The sequence below is a fragment of the Struthio camelus genome, chromosome 7 (genome assembly GCF_040807025.1).
Source record: "Struthio camelus isolate bStrCam1 chromosome 7, bStrCam1.hap1, whole genome shotgun sequence".
NCBI classification, from domain to species: Eukaryota; Metazoa; Chordata; class Aves; order Struthioniformes; family Struthionidae; genus Struthio; species Struthio camelus.
Window position 1 is genome coordinate 16,589,292 of NC_090948.1, and position 16,141 is coordinate 16,605,432.

General features: G+C 40.5%; 1 protein-coding gene across 4 annotated transcripts in view; it reads right to left on the reverse strand.

The window, feature by feature from the left end:
• The window catches only part of ARMH3 (armadillo like helical domain containing 3), a 131,743-nt gene that overhangs the window by 54,948 nt on the left and 60,654 nt on the right, over positions 1-16,141 (reverse strand). For all 4 annotated transcript variants that reach the window (XR_011142127.1, XM_068949846.1, XM_068949847.1 and 1 more), the window contains one exon: positions 15,208-15,283. Coding sequence is in view for 3 of the 4 variants with exons in the window: in XM_068949846.1 (XP_068805947.1) it covers positions 15,208-15,283 (76 nt within the window). In the remaining variant the exon portion in view is untranslated. The remainder of the gene's footprint in view (positions 1-15,207; positions 15,284-16,141) is intronic.

Sequence of the window (16,141 nt, forward strand, 5' to 3'; positions counted from 1 at the left end):
TGCCTCAGAAACAGCTCTTACTTCAAGCCACATGCAGTTCCAGATGACACCTGAGGTGGAGGCGGTATCTATATGACCAGCAACCCATCATGGGGTTTTCTTCCTCTGATGTGAATTTCAAGCAACGATTGTACAAATAACCTATAGGTATTCCACAGCTTAACTACAGTTTGCATGAAGCAGTATCTCCCTGGTTTGAACTTGTTATCTGATCTTTCGATGTCCACATCTTTTTGAGGCTCCTCTTCATCTTCTCCATGATACTTAGCATTTTACAGACTTTTATTCTCTGTCATCTCTTCCAGACTGAAGACCTATAGTGTATATAGATGCTCTTTGTAACACGCTTGTTTCCATACATTCAGTCAGCCTCACTGTCCCCTTCCGAGCCTTTCTTCATCATGCTCTACCTTTCTGAATTGTCTAAATTCTAAATACATGGTGAATAAAAAAAAAAAATAGGTTAATTAATACTTGTTAATTAACACATCCTTGTTCTCTGGGGATGAATTCCAGTAGAAGAATACTCTACTTACTGGGGGGGGGAAAAAGTTGAGAAGCAATCAAAAATAGATGTTGTGGTGGATAAGTGAGGGATTTTAAATACCTCAACTAACATTTTGACTAGACCATGTTAAATATTGCATCTAGAGAGGTATAGCAGCACAGACAGTTAAAAAACAACCGATAACTGTACCACTGAGGTACGGTAACGTTGCTGTGGGAACATTAGGTCGTATGTAAATTCACAAGCTTAGTGTTGCAAAAGGATAGGGGTTATTTTGTATATGCACATGCAGGGTGGTTGCTTTAACAAGTAGTTAGCTTTAAGGCAGGCTGGAAGACTCTGGCGATGCCATCTTTCATAATTAAGGGAGAATGAACTAGCATCTCCTAGAGGCTAGGCCAATCTTCATAAGAGAAATTAAAATAACTATCTGAAACTTTACTTGAATTGTTTCCTGTTGGCCTTCTTCAAATTTAAGGCTGTTACCGTAATTCTGATGCTGTTTATTTAGCTTCTTGAGTTTCCATCTTGTACGTCTTCAGAAAAAAGGCTCTTTTGGGTATGGCCAGCGACTGCAAAGAAGGCCTCCAAGAGGCAAAAAACCTGCAAGGTGCTTCCCTCCAAGTCTGCTTGAAGATTCACCAAAATAGGGAATACTGAAGAACGAGAGCGTTAATTTTTCAGGTGGGGCAAAAAGCAAACACCTTGCCCACTAGCGAGCTTTACACTTTCCCAGACATTTCCAACAGAAGCAGAAAGCTAGGAATTTATCCAGGGTGCTGAAGCCTGTTTGATTGATAAAGCTATGATGGAAAGTTAGAGTTAATTCAGATATTCCTCATTCCTTGCTCTAGACTGCTGCATGGTGAACCGGTGTCCAGCTAGTATGATTCCTATTTTTGCGTGTGATACTTCTGTAAAGGAAATCTAGTTTAAAAAAAAAGGCAGTACAATTATAAAGTAGTGGTCAAAAGAAAAATATAGACATTTTTCCTGAGGCTAGGAGAAAGCATACTGTGCTAAACAATTTAATAATTAAATTGAAGAAAAAAAACACCATTGTAATTAACATACAAAGAACCAGCACGGGCTAGCTAATCTCATCATGAAGAGATCGAATAAAGTAGTGTGCTTTTTATGGAGCAATTTAATCTGGCAAGCAATTAATCGTGAGAGCACTAAGTCAAACGAATAGATTTCCCTTTAAGGAGATCACATTCATCATTTGTAATGTATTCTAAACTGCAATTTGTTAGCCAGCCCCTGAATTTTACAGAAGACATTTACTGCCTTTCCTTGGTGGAGAAGTGATCCTTGACTGACAGGAGGAAGTAGCATCCATCTTTTAAAACTGTCTGGTCTATTAACCCTACTGGGCTCCAAAGCACTGATGCAGGAAGAAAATAACTTACAAAAAGATACAAGTTTGTATAAGCTTTATACTTTAGAAAAACTCGCGACGGTATTTTACCAGCCTACTGAATCATGTCTGATTCCACTGACTAGCCTTTACAGTTTGACCCCTCTTGGAATTGCCTTGGAACTGATAACACTGCTACTGGGGGGGGGGGGTCTAGCCTGGCTTACCAAGAACCTCAGCAGGCATCCCTCATCTGGGCTCCTGCTGGGGCAGGCCTGGGATTTTCTGGCTCTCTGTTCTCCCATACAATCAACTACAAGATAACCCTTCCCTAACTAGTTTTAAATGGTACCAGAGCAGTTTAGATTTTGTTTTCTAGCTGATCACAAGACTATCCCACACCTTCAGTGCTCTCAGTGTTTACTTCCAGCTTTTATTTGTTCGTGATTCTCCATGCCCACCTGTTCACATGACTTTGTCAAGTAACCATCAGAAGCTGTTCCACCTTGCTTGTTCCCATTACACTAGCAGCCATTAGTTCTCACTCACCTAAAGTGTGTGCGTTCTATGAAAATCATGATTCTTGTTGGTTGCTGCTGCACCTGTTCCCATCCAAGTTCATCTTTCTAGAACACGAATTTGAGGTTCTCGTGTTCTCCTAGGAGAGGCCTTCTCTGTTGAGTATCTTCTTGTCTCATTGTGTAGAGGGTATTATCGTTCTGCTCGAATCAACCATTTGGATCCTGAAGATAAGCAGGCTGAGAGCAATCAAAGCTCATTCTCTAGGTGCCCTTGGACCCAAGCTGCTTCCCCTCCAAACACACTCTTAATTAAAAAAAATTTTTAATCAGTCAGAAAAAAAAAAAAAGGGGGGGGGGGGGCCCTGGGAGCCATACCGAGCCTCTGCAAACTAAGTCCTAACAGGGACTTTATCCAGAGATATGTGGTGAAATTTGACTTTATCTAGAAACTGAATTCAACTGAGACTTCAGGCCATATGTGAAAAAAAGAGTGCTAGGGACATATAGCTTCTACCAGTGTCTTCCTGCCCCAGTGGCACGCAGAACCAATTCAAAAGACAGATTTTTGCTGGCTGTTGAGCTGTGCTGCCAACAACAGAATAATGACAGGATGAGACCTATGCCTGGCTGCTCTCAGTCCTCTTCCATCCTGATAATTTCCCTTACGCTCAACTCAGATTGAAGGCTTGAACGTAAAGTAGTTCCATGCCAAATCAAAGCTAAATAGTCCTGGAGATAAAGTGCAATAAAAATATATATATATATATATATATATATATATATATATATATCCATAAGCTGTGTTCCATATCAAATTCAGATATTATCGCCTCATCCAGAAGCCAATTAAAACAAAACCCAGATTAAGCTTATTATGATTAAATCCTGCTTTGCTGCATCATCAAGAGGACAGGGGCAGGGGTGAAGGGAAGAATTAATAAAAGCAAAACTAACCAAAATACTGGTTTGGTACTTCAGGGGAGGGGGGGGGGGGGGGGGGGGAAAAAACACCAACCACACACACACACACAGTTAAAAGATGGCTATACTCGAGAAAATCTCCTGATGGCTAAGCCTTTAAATTCCTCAGGCCTGAACCTATGTGCACAATATTGTTTCCTGATGCCTTCCTGCTATATAACATCATACTTATAATTAGACTGGTAACACATTAAAATGACAGCAAGTGCAGGCACAATTCATTTAACAATTAATCTACCTTAGCTATTATTTTCACTTGTCATTAACCGCCTCTTAAATGCCCTCAATTTCATATAACCATAGACTCTTCCTTTAAACATACACATGGGGGAATTTGCCATTATAGGCTTTATTCAAAGAAGCGCTTTCTGTCCCCATCATCAACCACAGTATTAATCATACTGAGAATAGTTTCATCTCACAAATGACTGAGTTGCATAGATGGATCTCACCAGCAGGATCCAATTTCCTGACCAAGTTCTCAGACGGTAGATAATACTGGGCATCTGCAGCAATGCATACTGTTAAGTCCTCTAGTTTTTACCCTTTACTGAGAGAAAGGAAAAAGAAAAAAAAAAAAAACACAGAAAAAGATGCTGAGCACCACATGCCCCCATTTATTTAAATGAGAAGTGTTCTGCTCAGCACCTTTAACAGTTGGACCAAGAGTTAACATATAGCACAAAGCACTCAAAAAGGCTTGCTTCTTCTACCATTTGTTTATGCAGAGAAGAAACTGCTCTTCATAACTCCAAACTTCCATACATTCTTAGGGTAAGGCTAAAATTATATTAATGACAGGATCATAGGACCAGAGAACGGTTTAGGTTAAAAGCAACCTTTGGAGGTTACGTAGTTCAATCATCTACACAACACAGAGATGATTTTAGGCAAGGTTTCTCATGGCTTCGTCCGGGCAAGTTTCGAGTACCTCCAAGGATAGAAATTGCACAACCTCCCTGGGCAACCTGTTCCAGCATTTGATCACTCTGACTGGGAAGAATTTGGGAAGAATCTCCCTTACTGCAACCTGTGACTATTCCCTCTTATTTTAATTCCTGGCCAACCTTAAGATCTTGTAGCAGTTCTTCCGTGTTTTGTGGCTCTCCATTTCTGACAAAAGTTTGTGCTAAGAGTAGAAGCTGCCAAACAAGGAAGAAAAACAGGCGTTACCCAGTGAGAACTGCACAGTCTGTCTCTGCTTCCTCAACAAGCAGCTCAAGATATCACACATGGGCTAGCCTCAAAGCAACCACAGCTTTCAAATGCTAATGAACAAAGGAATTGGGAGACCTAATGCATTCTGCATTTAGAAGGGACCGTCTGCCTCAGAACAGGCTAATCATAAAAAGTTAATGTACAGTCCAGATTCTAAAGCAAACCAATTGTGTTGCACAATTATAAGGAGGACATTAAATATTTATTTTTAAATGTATAAATAAGAGCAATGGGACTTTGAACACGTTCGCTGCCTTGCTTAAGAGGCTCACTGTTAAGCCTTTTGAGACACCCCATGAAGGGCATCACATCAAGTATATCATATTCACATTCCTCTGTCAGCAGCAAGAGCTTTACATTAATTAGTGCAATGTACAACCTTCTGGAAGAAGGGTTCAGTTTAAAGTTTCTCCTCTAAAGTCTGGGCAACACCACTGGTACTTGTCTGTTTAGAACAACAGCATTTATCTCACCCTCAAAGTGCACACCAGCTATGTCTTTTATAGTGGATAGGAGCATTTTTTCCCACAGTATCCAAAGCCTTCCTTGAAATTCAAGGCTCTGTAAAGTTTGAAATCTTTCCCTTGGCCACAGAGGCTGTCTTACTTCCCATCCTACACAGACTCAGAAACTTTCCATAATCCAACTAATGAGAAGAAAAATGTCACTGTAATTAACACACAAAGTGATAGTCTAATTAATCACTAAAGCAACAACATGACAAAGCTTTTGGGCTTTCACTTAGTCTTCTAGCAAAGTCAGGCAACAAAACTGCCAAAGGAGCTCTCAGGTCACTCCACTTTCAGTCAGCCTCAAAATAAAAACACATTTGAAGGGATGTTTTTATATCCTATCAAACAGGAGTCCAATGCAGTGAGGTCCCCTCAATGCATCAGCAGTCTTCTGCTCAGGACACTTGCTGAATAGCACCCAAGTTCTGATTTCCTGGGCTCTTGGCAGTATTGTCTCAAGCCCAGTCCCCAAACTGAAACTTTAGGCAACAGTTATGTTGGTATTTCTCTTAATGGCAAGAACAGTTTACAAAAAACACCCTATAGCACACCAACACAAACAAGATGACAACTGTTCACAGCCATGCAGAGTTACCTCCGTGAACTGATGACAATGAATATATTATATAATACTTTAAAAAAAACACACACACACTTTGCAGCATATTAGACTAAAACTGGTATAAACTATCAACGGTGCCAAGAAAGTCCTGCTCTCCCTATTTCCCAGGTGCTTGTACCCATCCCTTCTACGGGGCTGACATATCAGCTTTCACATATCTGCACGTGATGAACCAGGCTAGGGAACTGACCCAGGCTAAAACAAACTTTTTGTTCTTTTTTCTGCCCAGTTAGTTACCTCCTGGGTCAGGTCCCCAGTCTCCCCTTCATTACGTGCATCTCTGTACATGCAGGCTGCTGCTCACATAAGGAAAAGACACAGGAACAAGTGGCAGGTGAAACCTCCTGTTCAACAACAGCATCAGTTTACACCAGCTTCAAAGAGATCATAGAAGTACAGTCTGAGGAAGCACATCAGAGCAGTTTCGCCATCCAGAGTAACATCCTTCAACTAAATCCTTATTAGTCTGAGATATTAAAATATTACACTCCTCACAGATGAGGAATTCTTCATGAGATCACTAACTTCTTTCTGGTTGGCTTGGACAGCTGAGAACCAGCCAACCATATGGGCATTTTTTGACTACTGAACCGTCACAGTTAGCTTCCCTTGAAAGGAGCAATGAAAACCTGGCCTCAGAGCCAACACAAATATTGCTACCTCAGAGGCATTACTCAATCATATTTAGCTACAAGATTTAGAAAAATTTTAAAGAATAAAAAACAACAACTGAAGCTCACATTCTAGGATTCCCAAACAGGGGCTTTCTCTCTCCCAAATACCCTGGCATTTCAGCCAATATAACTCAGTCCAACTGAACCTCTGAGGTTTCTTATGGTCTCTAGTTAGAGATGAAGACATCTGAGCCCAAAATATTTTCACATTTCAGCAGAAAATCATGACTGTCTTGAGTTCCCTTTTTTCTCCAGGCAGCATTTTAGTTTCACTTCAGTCTTCGCTATACTACCTGATATTTACTGACCGTTGTGAAGCCAGCCCCTGTGCTGACAGGATGAGACATCCTTCTCTGCCTTCACTAGGAAGAACTCCTAAAGAACAAGCATTTTAAAGCTAGGATGCATGTTTTCTTTTAATGAGCAAAGCCTTATAAACAAGACGCTCCCCTCTCACAGTTCCCTGGGAACTGAGCTCCAGGTTTTGGTGTAATCTTCAAACGGATTGCAGTTCTGCGGTCAGGCGAACCATCTATTATCCCTGCTTTCAGTTCAAGATAAGGTAGGCACTTCATTACCTTAATGAGCAGATGTACTTAATGAGCTGGTACTTTGTCAATTTAGTCCTAAAGGAAGAATTAGGAGAATAGGGCATTTACATTTCTAGAGCAAAACCAAATTTTAGACCCCCCACCAGTATAAGATAATAAGAAAAACACGTTACTGGATTTTGAAAGGCTTTTCTTATATGCCTACATCCCACAGCCCAGACCTTCAGAGGGAGTAATAATTCCGGCTGCTGCTGTGAGCAACAGATTTCCTTTAAACAGAAAGAGCAAAGCAGCATTACTCTGCATCATTTTTCAAGGGATAAAGGTGTTATTCAAGTTCACAATGATTTTTACATTGTTTGGGTCATGAAGAAAGCAGCTTAATGTTCTCTCTCCATTAAAGCAAATTTTGAAAGCTAGGTTTGAGACCACTGGAAATCAGAGTCCCTTATATTTACTCAAAGAATAAGAACAGCATGGGCAAAATGTTGACAAGTTACAAACAGCTGTTTCAAACTGTGCTTCAGTCTTGCTCCAGTAGGGCCAGTTCTTGGGGCCAAGAGAGGCTGGTTTCAGAGGCCTTTCATTTCCTGCTTCTTCAGTGTGTTAGGACTGCCAAAGATGTCTGCTGTAAGACTGAAATCTATCAATTAGGAATTAAACTCAGGCCAGCCACCATACCAGGGAAATAGTTAAAATTGTTTTGGTCAACAGAAAGAAACAATACAGCTATTCAAGATTAGAAACAAATAGACCTTTTGTTTTTGTGCTGCAACAAAAATCACGAGATGTTTACAAAAATGCATCCTAGCTTTGCAGCATATGCTTTAATGTATTATTGAGCTCATACATATCTCGCCTGTGCCTGGCAAGGGAATTCGAGACTAAAACATCTGCAAACCAGTCAGGAAAGAAACAATTTTGACTGATAAATATAGACTACATCCATCTCCTAATTAAACCAAAACCACTGCCAATGCTAACGTATACTTCTCCACTATTTTTATGTTTCTGCAGAGACAGGTATTTGGCAACTAAGAAAAAATTTCTTGCCTGGTGTCACACTTCTTCAGACTAGACAGGTCAAATTCACTCACGTAAATCAAACAGGAGACCACAATCACCACACTGAGGAATACCTTTGCCTTTCCTACTCTACTGACTTTTCTGCCAAAGCTCCAGACCGTGAATTCACTAGCACCAAAGCTGAAACTTTGCACCAAATATTATTTCCAAAACTGAATACAGAGATATAAAGAAAAATTAACTAGCAGCTTAACTAACCCTATCTTGCAGGCCCAGAGCCTGCACTCATGAATCCAGTAAACAAGGGATCTGCAGCCATGAATTCCCCCGTTCACAGAGCAGTCCCATGTAATACTGACTAGATGAAATCTGGGTAGCAATTCCTCAGTAATGCAGGTAACATTTCTCAGTAAACTTTGCTAAGTAGCCCAGGGATCCTAGCTAACTTCTCAAAATGTTTGGATCTCAAGGAATAAATATTTCCAACAAAACAGCAAGAAAACCAAAGGTTCACAAGTGGGTAATCTTCGCAGATAGCGCCTCACCCTCTGACAATCACACAAATAAGATATTGGCTGAACCTAGGAAGACATTGCCAAACAGCAACCCTGCACAGCAAGAGGTTTTCCCTTCTGCCTAGTAAATAAACCTCTCCTGAGCAGACAGCTCACCTCTATAGCCAATCCTTATAGAGCAGATAAAATAGAAAGGTGGATCCTTTGGTGAGTTCCTTAACAGGCCAACCTATCAACTTGCTCACATGAGGAGAGGAGATGAAAGCAGCTGAGGCAGTTACAGACATTGGAAGGAAGTTAAGAAAGCCAGTTAAGCTAGGCTGCCATTCTGGGAACAAATCACTTCCACTTTGAGTTCATTCCCACCCCAATCCAACAGGCTCTGACTACTTTGTGGATAAAGTTTTCGGAGAGAGACTGTTGCAGCATGGCTTTCAAGCGTATTGAAGAGGGACAGCCATGACTACATCACCTCAGACAGAGGCATTCCTTTGCCTTATAAATACGTTTGCTCACAATGAGCATCAGCTCTATACACCCTAAGCCACCACAAACATACAGAAGAACTAATCCTCCCAAAAAGTCACTTCAAAAAAAAAAAAAAAAAAGAAGAAGAAGAAAGAAGAGAGTGCATTAAGCCAGCATAAAAAGAGAAAACAAGGTTGACGCTGTCAGAATCACCTCCTAGGCAGCAGTGACTAAAGTGGAAAAAAAGTTATTGGCAAAAAGGGGGAAGTGACCTGGGATGTACCTGACCAGTTGAACCATGCTGCTATGGTTAGTGGAACCAGTCTGTATAATGTCACTCAACTAACAGATTTGCTCTCTGGATTTGGGCCAGCGGCAGAGACAACATTTAATTATGCCACTACATGAATGAGAAAGAATGAAAAAAAATTGTGGAATGAAATGGGCTAGTGCACTGTAAGAGAAACACAACAGGATGAATCAGCTAGTAAATAAAGAGCAATAACTGAAAGCCAACACTGCTGTTTCATAAAGAAATCAGATAATCTAAAATGAAATGTGAAGTTTAACAAGAGAGAAACCCTAAAAACCTAATAAGAATACTGAAAGCACAGATGGGGTGCCATGAAAAGATGGAACAATTCACCTTGAGATAGCGATGCTTAATTCTTTCTCTTTGTTATCCTTCTAAGCAGTTGTGGGTCACAAGAGCCTATAAGCAAGGTCCTCCCCATTGAATCTACCTACTTCCTTAGTTCAGATGCCAGCTAATGCCAGAACCTGTTCGTGTTAAAAATGTGTTGCTGCTGGCCACTCTAAAGTTTCCTCTACCAGCATATTGCAAGGTCAAATGAGAAACAAGCAGTAGTAGCAGAAGAACTCTGAGTAACCAAGCTCCACCATAACTACTGTGGTATTTAAGGAACTGTTTTATCATGCCAAAGCCCCTATGTAAAAAAAAAAAAAAAAAAACACATGAAATGACAAGCAGGGTATATTAACTTTGCTCCTTCAATGATCACTAGAAAAGACTGAGAACCAAACCAGAATCCTTATCTTCCAGATAGTTTTTAAGCTTCATAATGTTTTCAGGCTTTCAATTGAAAAGTGAGGTGAATTAATTCTGCAGATAATCTGAATGAATAAGGCTTGAATGTTTTCTTATATGACAGCATTCTAGCAACAACTCGATCCTCAATCTTGGCAAAATTAGGTTAGGATTTTAAAGAACCAATAAAAAAATGCAACAAAACCCAAAGAAAAACTCATAAACGTATTTTAATTTGTTGAGCGTCTTGTACTAGGCTGTGATCTGAGTTCAGTCAGGCTGATTAGCAGTGACAGCATGTCAGAGGTCATTACCATTAAACATACCTCAGTGCACAGTTTAATGGAGTTGTTATTCTACCACTAGGAGCTTTCACAATTGGGTTTAAGAATCAATAGCAAACAAACTCAGGATTAAACTGGGCTAACCTGAATGTCTGAGCACCCTCTGCCGGTCAGCACTGAAGGGCCCGAGTCAAGCAATTTTGCACCATCTATATTGATCTTGGCTTTTATACATTCACGCAGCACAAGAGTGCTGCTGACAGCTACTACAATAGAAGGAACAACCGAGCATCCTTAAATAACAGTTGTGGTTTATTCCATAAAGGAACTGCAAACAAGCAAGCGTCTTGGTTCTTTCAATTGCCAAGCTACCACTTTGGATTAGCCCAGTGTCAAAGGCAAGTTGAGTGCATGTGTGTGTGTACGTATATGTGTGTGTATATATATATATATAAAAAACATACACCCCCCCCTATACACATGTATAGATATAAATATTAATGTATTCCCTTGACTGTTTACTTTCATAGCAAATGGCTTGCCCCCCCTTTTTCATTCTCTACTCATATAAAGAAGGTTTTTTTGTTTTGTTTTTGTTTTTTTTAAAGACACTCACTGAGTGTATTCCATAGGCATTCACTCTATATGGATGCACATATCTATAAGCGGGTCACCTTTTATGTATCCTAAACAAACACTGCAGCTATCCATTCCAACATGGCTAGGTCAGCAGCATTTAGCTCTTCTCTCCCCAAGAACAGATGCCAAATTCCTTGCTAGAAAACAGAAACATGCGGAAGGGACTATGCGGACTGCTTGCAGCTGCTCACTTTCTAACAAATCTCTGAACAGAGCCTCCTCCTCTATCAGGCTTTCAATAAATATAGCTCTCTATAGAGTTGGGAATTTAACATGCGCGATAGCTTCGGAACAGCGATGCCACATATCCTACAAGTGAGCACAGTCCAATTTGGCCTTCTTTCACCTAAGTAAAACCCATAAGTGTTCCCACAGAGTTCTCCTGCCCAGACTGGCAGCAAACATAACCATTTTATATACGTCCATGCGATGCTTTAAGTGCTCCTCCCAAATCCCCAGTCTCTCCTTTACGATCCCAAAAGCAGCCTTGGGAGAAGTCAGTGCCTCCCGTACAAAGAATATCGCACAGGAACGTTCATGTGGAACAAAAGTAGCTGCAAGATAGAAGAGTGAATGAAAGCACCCAAGCAAGGACTGCAGCGTGTGCTACAACAGCACATAAAACACGCTTCAGAAAAATCCATTACCTAGTTCCATACTACAAACTTACCCTCTGATTGTTAAAAATGTTTCAATGAGCAAAAATAAAGTTACTTTAAAAATGATGATGTGACTGAATTTCAGATAACGGGGAAATTCAGTCTATTAATCATTGGGTTAATTATTCATTCACCTTGAAAAAATTACTGATCAGGAGAAAAGTCTATTAAAAGAATACAATGATTCAGATGCCACCTTCCTTACTGAGTAAGCAATCAGAAGATGCCCCTTTGAACTCTGTGTTAATAAAATTCTCATCAAATGCAAATCTGCACAATGTTATCTTAAAGAGGCTCATTAGCTTCAAAAAATTACTCGTCTCAGAAGTTGCTTATTTCCTCATAGGTGAGAAGGTGAATTTTCAAACCACTAACTGCTAGAGCTTATTTCAACCAATCAGTGCTACAATCGTACCTGGCAGTCCATCATACCTCAGTTATTTATGCATAGTGCACAGACAAATCCATGGAGAGGAGTTGTAACCACCATCATGGGATAGGATAGTAGTAGGGAATCATGAATTCCAGCAGGGTGTGAAGGATTTCAGCTAGGTAAGACCATTACTATCCTGCCTTCTTCAAATTTCCATTTTAAGTCGTAAGAAATGTTGAATTGTCTCTTAGAAGGAGAGGTATGGAGGGAGGGTAGGAACACAACTCTCTCAATACTTAAAACTTTTTTTTAAATGGAAAGAGCATTCATGATTGCTCGTCTTTTCACTGGAGTACAGACTAGAAAAAAATCAGGTAAGTTAAATCAACAACAAAACCCATTAGACTGCATGCTGGGGAACAGGGTCCCACTACAGAAGATAGCTAACACCACAATAAGACACCCAACAAAAGTGAAATCTCCCTTTGGTTGATATTAGACAAGAATGTGTCAGTGATCCTCCAGGTATTTCTCATTCTTCTTCGGTACAGAGGAATGAATTAGATGACCTCTCAAACCCAACACTGCAGAGACAAAATAGGCCTCTGTTTTTATGAGTCTCCTCAACATCCCTGTTACAGATGGAAATATGAACAAAACCAACTGCTGAATGACTGACACCAATACAGCAAAGAAACAGGCTATCCTTGCTCATAAAAAATTTCAAGAATGATGGAGCTGAGGGAAAAATCCAAGGTAAGATGATTTCTCTAAACTCACTCCCCTCATGGCAAAGACATCCAGATAAGAAACGGTACACTAAGGTAACCCTATGAGGGTAAAAGGCATGATCAACAGGCAATCCAGGCAGTGGGGGAGCTAAGACAGGTTCATGTCAATATGTCCTTACCAGTGCATATGGCAAATACATCTTAGGATAATATTGTCATGCATTAGCATATTTTGTTTCTCTAACAAAGTCATCAGCTGGACAGCTCTAAGACTTTTCAAGCATCCTCTCCTCATTTCTATTGGGGGATTTGGGCTTGCACAGAATCATGCAGGTGCTACAACATACCAGACTGACAAATGTGCGTGCACAGCTCCATTTTTATGTTCCTGGTCTAAGCCCGGAAGGTAACATGTCACCCTAGCATCAACTCTTCCTACAGTCACTGCAGCAGAAGTGGAACAGCTAACGGAAAAGGACAAAAGAGTCTTTCCTAACAGACTGCAGAAAGCCTTAGAAGGCTGGGAGCATTCCTGGAGGAACTCTCTCTCCTCCTTTTCTGCTGCATGACCTGAAACTTCCAAAGGTCTAAATTCAGAGTCTTAAGGCCAGAAAGGACTATTATGTCATCACAGGCCCCTGACTTCATCCAATTTCCCTGTACTGAGACCATTATTTTCATCTTTCTAAAGCATGTCCTCCCAAAAAAGCATCTAGCCCTAATCAGCATTACACAGTGTGATGCTTCAATCACCTTCACCATTAGCAGAAGTACAGTACCTTTGAATCTGGCCATCCTCCAACTGGCTGCTCTGAAATCTACTAGATTGAAGAACCCTTCACATGTAATAGTGTCATCACAATAAGAAAACAAACAAGGAGATGAAATATCCCCTCTCCTCTTCAAAAACAAGGGGTAAGTCAAACAGACTAAGTCCTCTAAAGTCTAATCTCTCTCTAGGCCTTCAATCATCTCTAATTTACACCTTAACTAATTTTACTGAGCGAAAAGCAGTCATTCATGAAAATTACCAAGCCTAGTGAAAGTTCAACGTTCACGAGCAGTTGGGCAGAGCAGAGAAACTATCAAAAGTCTAGAACAGAAACATGTTGCGTTTTCACTGGTTCCAGATAGCACTATGCACTGAATAGGTCCAATGCAGCCTGTCCTGGGAGTGGTATCTTGGTGCCAGTTGTTTGGCTTATCTCATCTAGAGTTGCGTATTGATCTTCATAAAAACAGCTGTTAAAACCAGCAGCCAATAAGGGAAAGCAAAATCTCGCTTACGTAAACCAGAAGTCAGCACAAATCCTTGGTGACCAGTTGCCTCTCTTCCCAGTTTAGGCTTCTCTCCCTGGATATACAGATAATTCCCAGGGCAGACACTTTGTGTCACTTTAAATGATGTTACTTTGCCAACAGCTATCTGTTCTGCTGCTTCACACAGGCAGCGTTATCTGCCCACGAGCACTCATTTATTTTTTTGTAAACAGACATAAAAACAAGGATAGGAACAAAATAAATCTTCTGGAACCATACAAGAGGTTATAAAGCCTACAGACCTACTAAGGGAACCTTTAAGGTGGTTTATAGACACATAAAATGTATATTGACTTGAAAGATGCCCTCAGAGAGTTTACCCTGCAAAGTCTTTCGCAGGAAGGAAAACGACAAGCCTGAGCAGGGTACGTAGTAGTAAGCTACCTGCTGTTTCATAGAAAGACATCGTGCCTCTCAGAAAGAGGACCTGTGAAGTGAATGGGGTAGCAATGGACAGCCTTTATCAGTATAAATACTCATCTCTTTTATGGTCAGCTTACAAGTCAGAGCTAAAGAGTAAATTCTCTCTCTCAATGTTTTTTCCATTTTCCAATCAAACTGAATCCGATTCATGATCCCAGTACTCCATCCTCCACCCTCATCAGTCCTAGTACCATGAAAGAATCCAGTACAAAAAAAAAAAAAATTCTCTAGCCTCATAAGCAGAGCATAACTTCTGCCCTTGAACAGTAGGAAGAGGCTTAAGAGAATACTGAAATGTCTTTAAATAATCAGTTTTAAACATGCATTAAAATCTTGCAATGTTTAAAAGAGGCCTGGAATATGCTTATTACTGCAGGCTTATAGTCTCCTTCGTAGCTTTACAGAATTGCAACAGAATCACGCAACAGAGAAAGAAATCCGTTAGGCCCACAATTGCCCTGCCAGCAGAGCATTGTTCCCTACAGTACAATTTCTCCCAAGGATGCTGTGAGGATTAATTCATTACAGCTTGTGCCATGCTTTGAAAGCACTCCATCTACAGAAGAACTAAGAATCATTAGAAAAAGGACAAACAAATCCTCGTGACCCCATCTTTATCCCCAGTTGGCCTTGTTTAGAGTAGCAATTTAGGCTAACAAAGCAAACAAATTCAAAACCAAATTCAATACAACAAATGTGAAAGTGTCATGATAAAAAACGCAGTCACACAGGACACGAGAATCTCCAAAATGGTTATTAACTTCCACTCCTTACCTAATATTAACTAATGCATGGGTCACCTTGCTTGCAGGCTCTTTCCATTGACCAGCATTGGTAGAAAGTCTTAGAACTGAAACAAAAAAGACAGTTAACAGTGCTGGCACTGAATGGGCAATGAAACATTTTTTCATCCAAAATGTCAAAAATCTACTTTGATGAGATGGCAGCCAGAGACCTATGAGGAAAAAAGGCTGTCTTTGAGATGATTTGTGATCCAAAGTAGAAGTTCCCTTCAAAACTGAACCTAAGAAATTTAAGGAACATGGAAAAGGTGTGCAGAACAAAATGACTGGGAGAAAGGAAGCAGAGAGGAGAGAAGAGAAAGGAATCAAAAGACATCTAGTTCCTCCTAATTTCATCATCCCATGTTAAAGTTGCTTTCCCTCAGAACTAGGGCCAGAATTCCAGTCTATGCTACCTTTTATTCCCCACATTATTGAATCGGGTGTAAATCATGGGCTGTAGTCTAGCTCGATGGAACCTTGTGTGAATAGGAGCTGGAGGAGAAAAATAGTGATTGACTCTACCTCCTCCTTTATCTGGAACTGCAGAGAGAGACTACACATCAGCTTAGGGATAAACGGTCCCTGTAGGAATCAGTATGTCACTCTATGGCACAGAGGTCCCTGACAGACTGGGGAACAGTTCTGAAAGCATTCTGCAATAGGAAGAACTTCCAGGGAATCCAATTCTTTGCTGCCAGAGTCCCCAAAATATTTATTTAGGTCAGAATCTGTACTGTTTCTAGAGGGCCAGTTACCTGCACAGCTTCTAGTAAGTAACAAAACAGTAACAGAGTCCAGAGCAAACATTTGGATTTTTTTTTCCTTCATATTGCCCAAATAGGAGGGATTTTATGAATCTGTATATTCATGGGGTTCTGGGGTTACATTCTACAAGAAAGGCTCGCCTTTACGCTTACAGATGA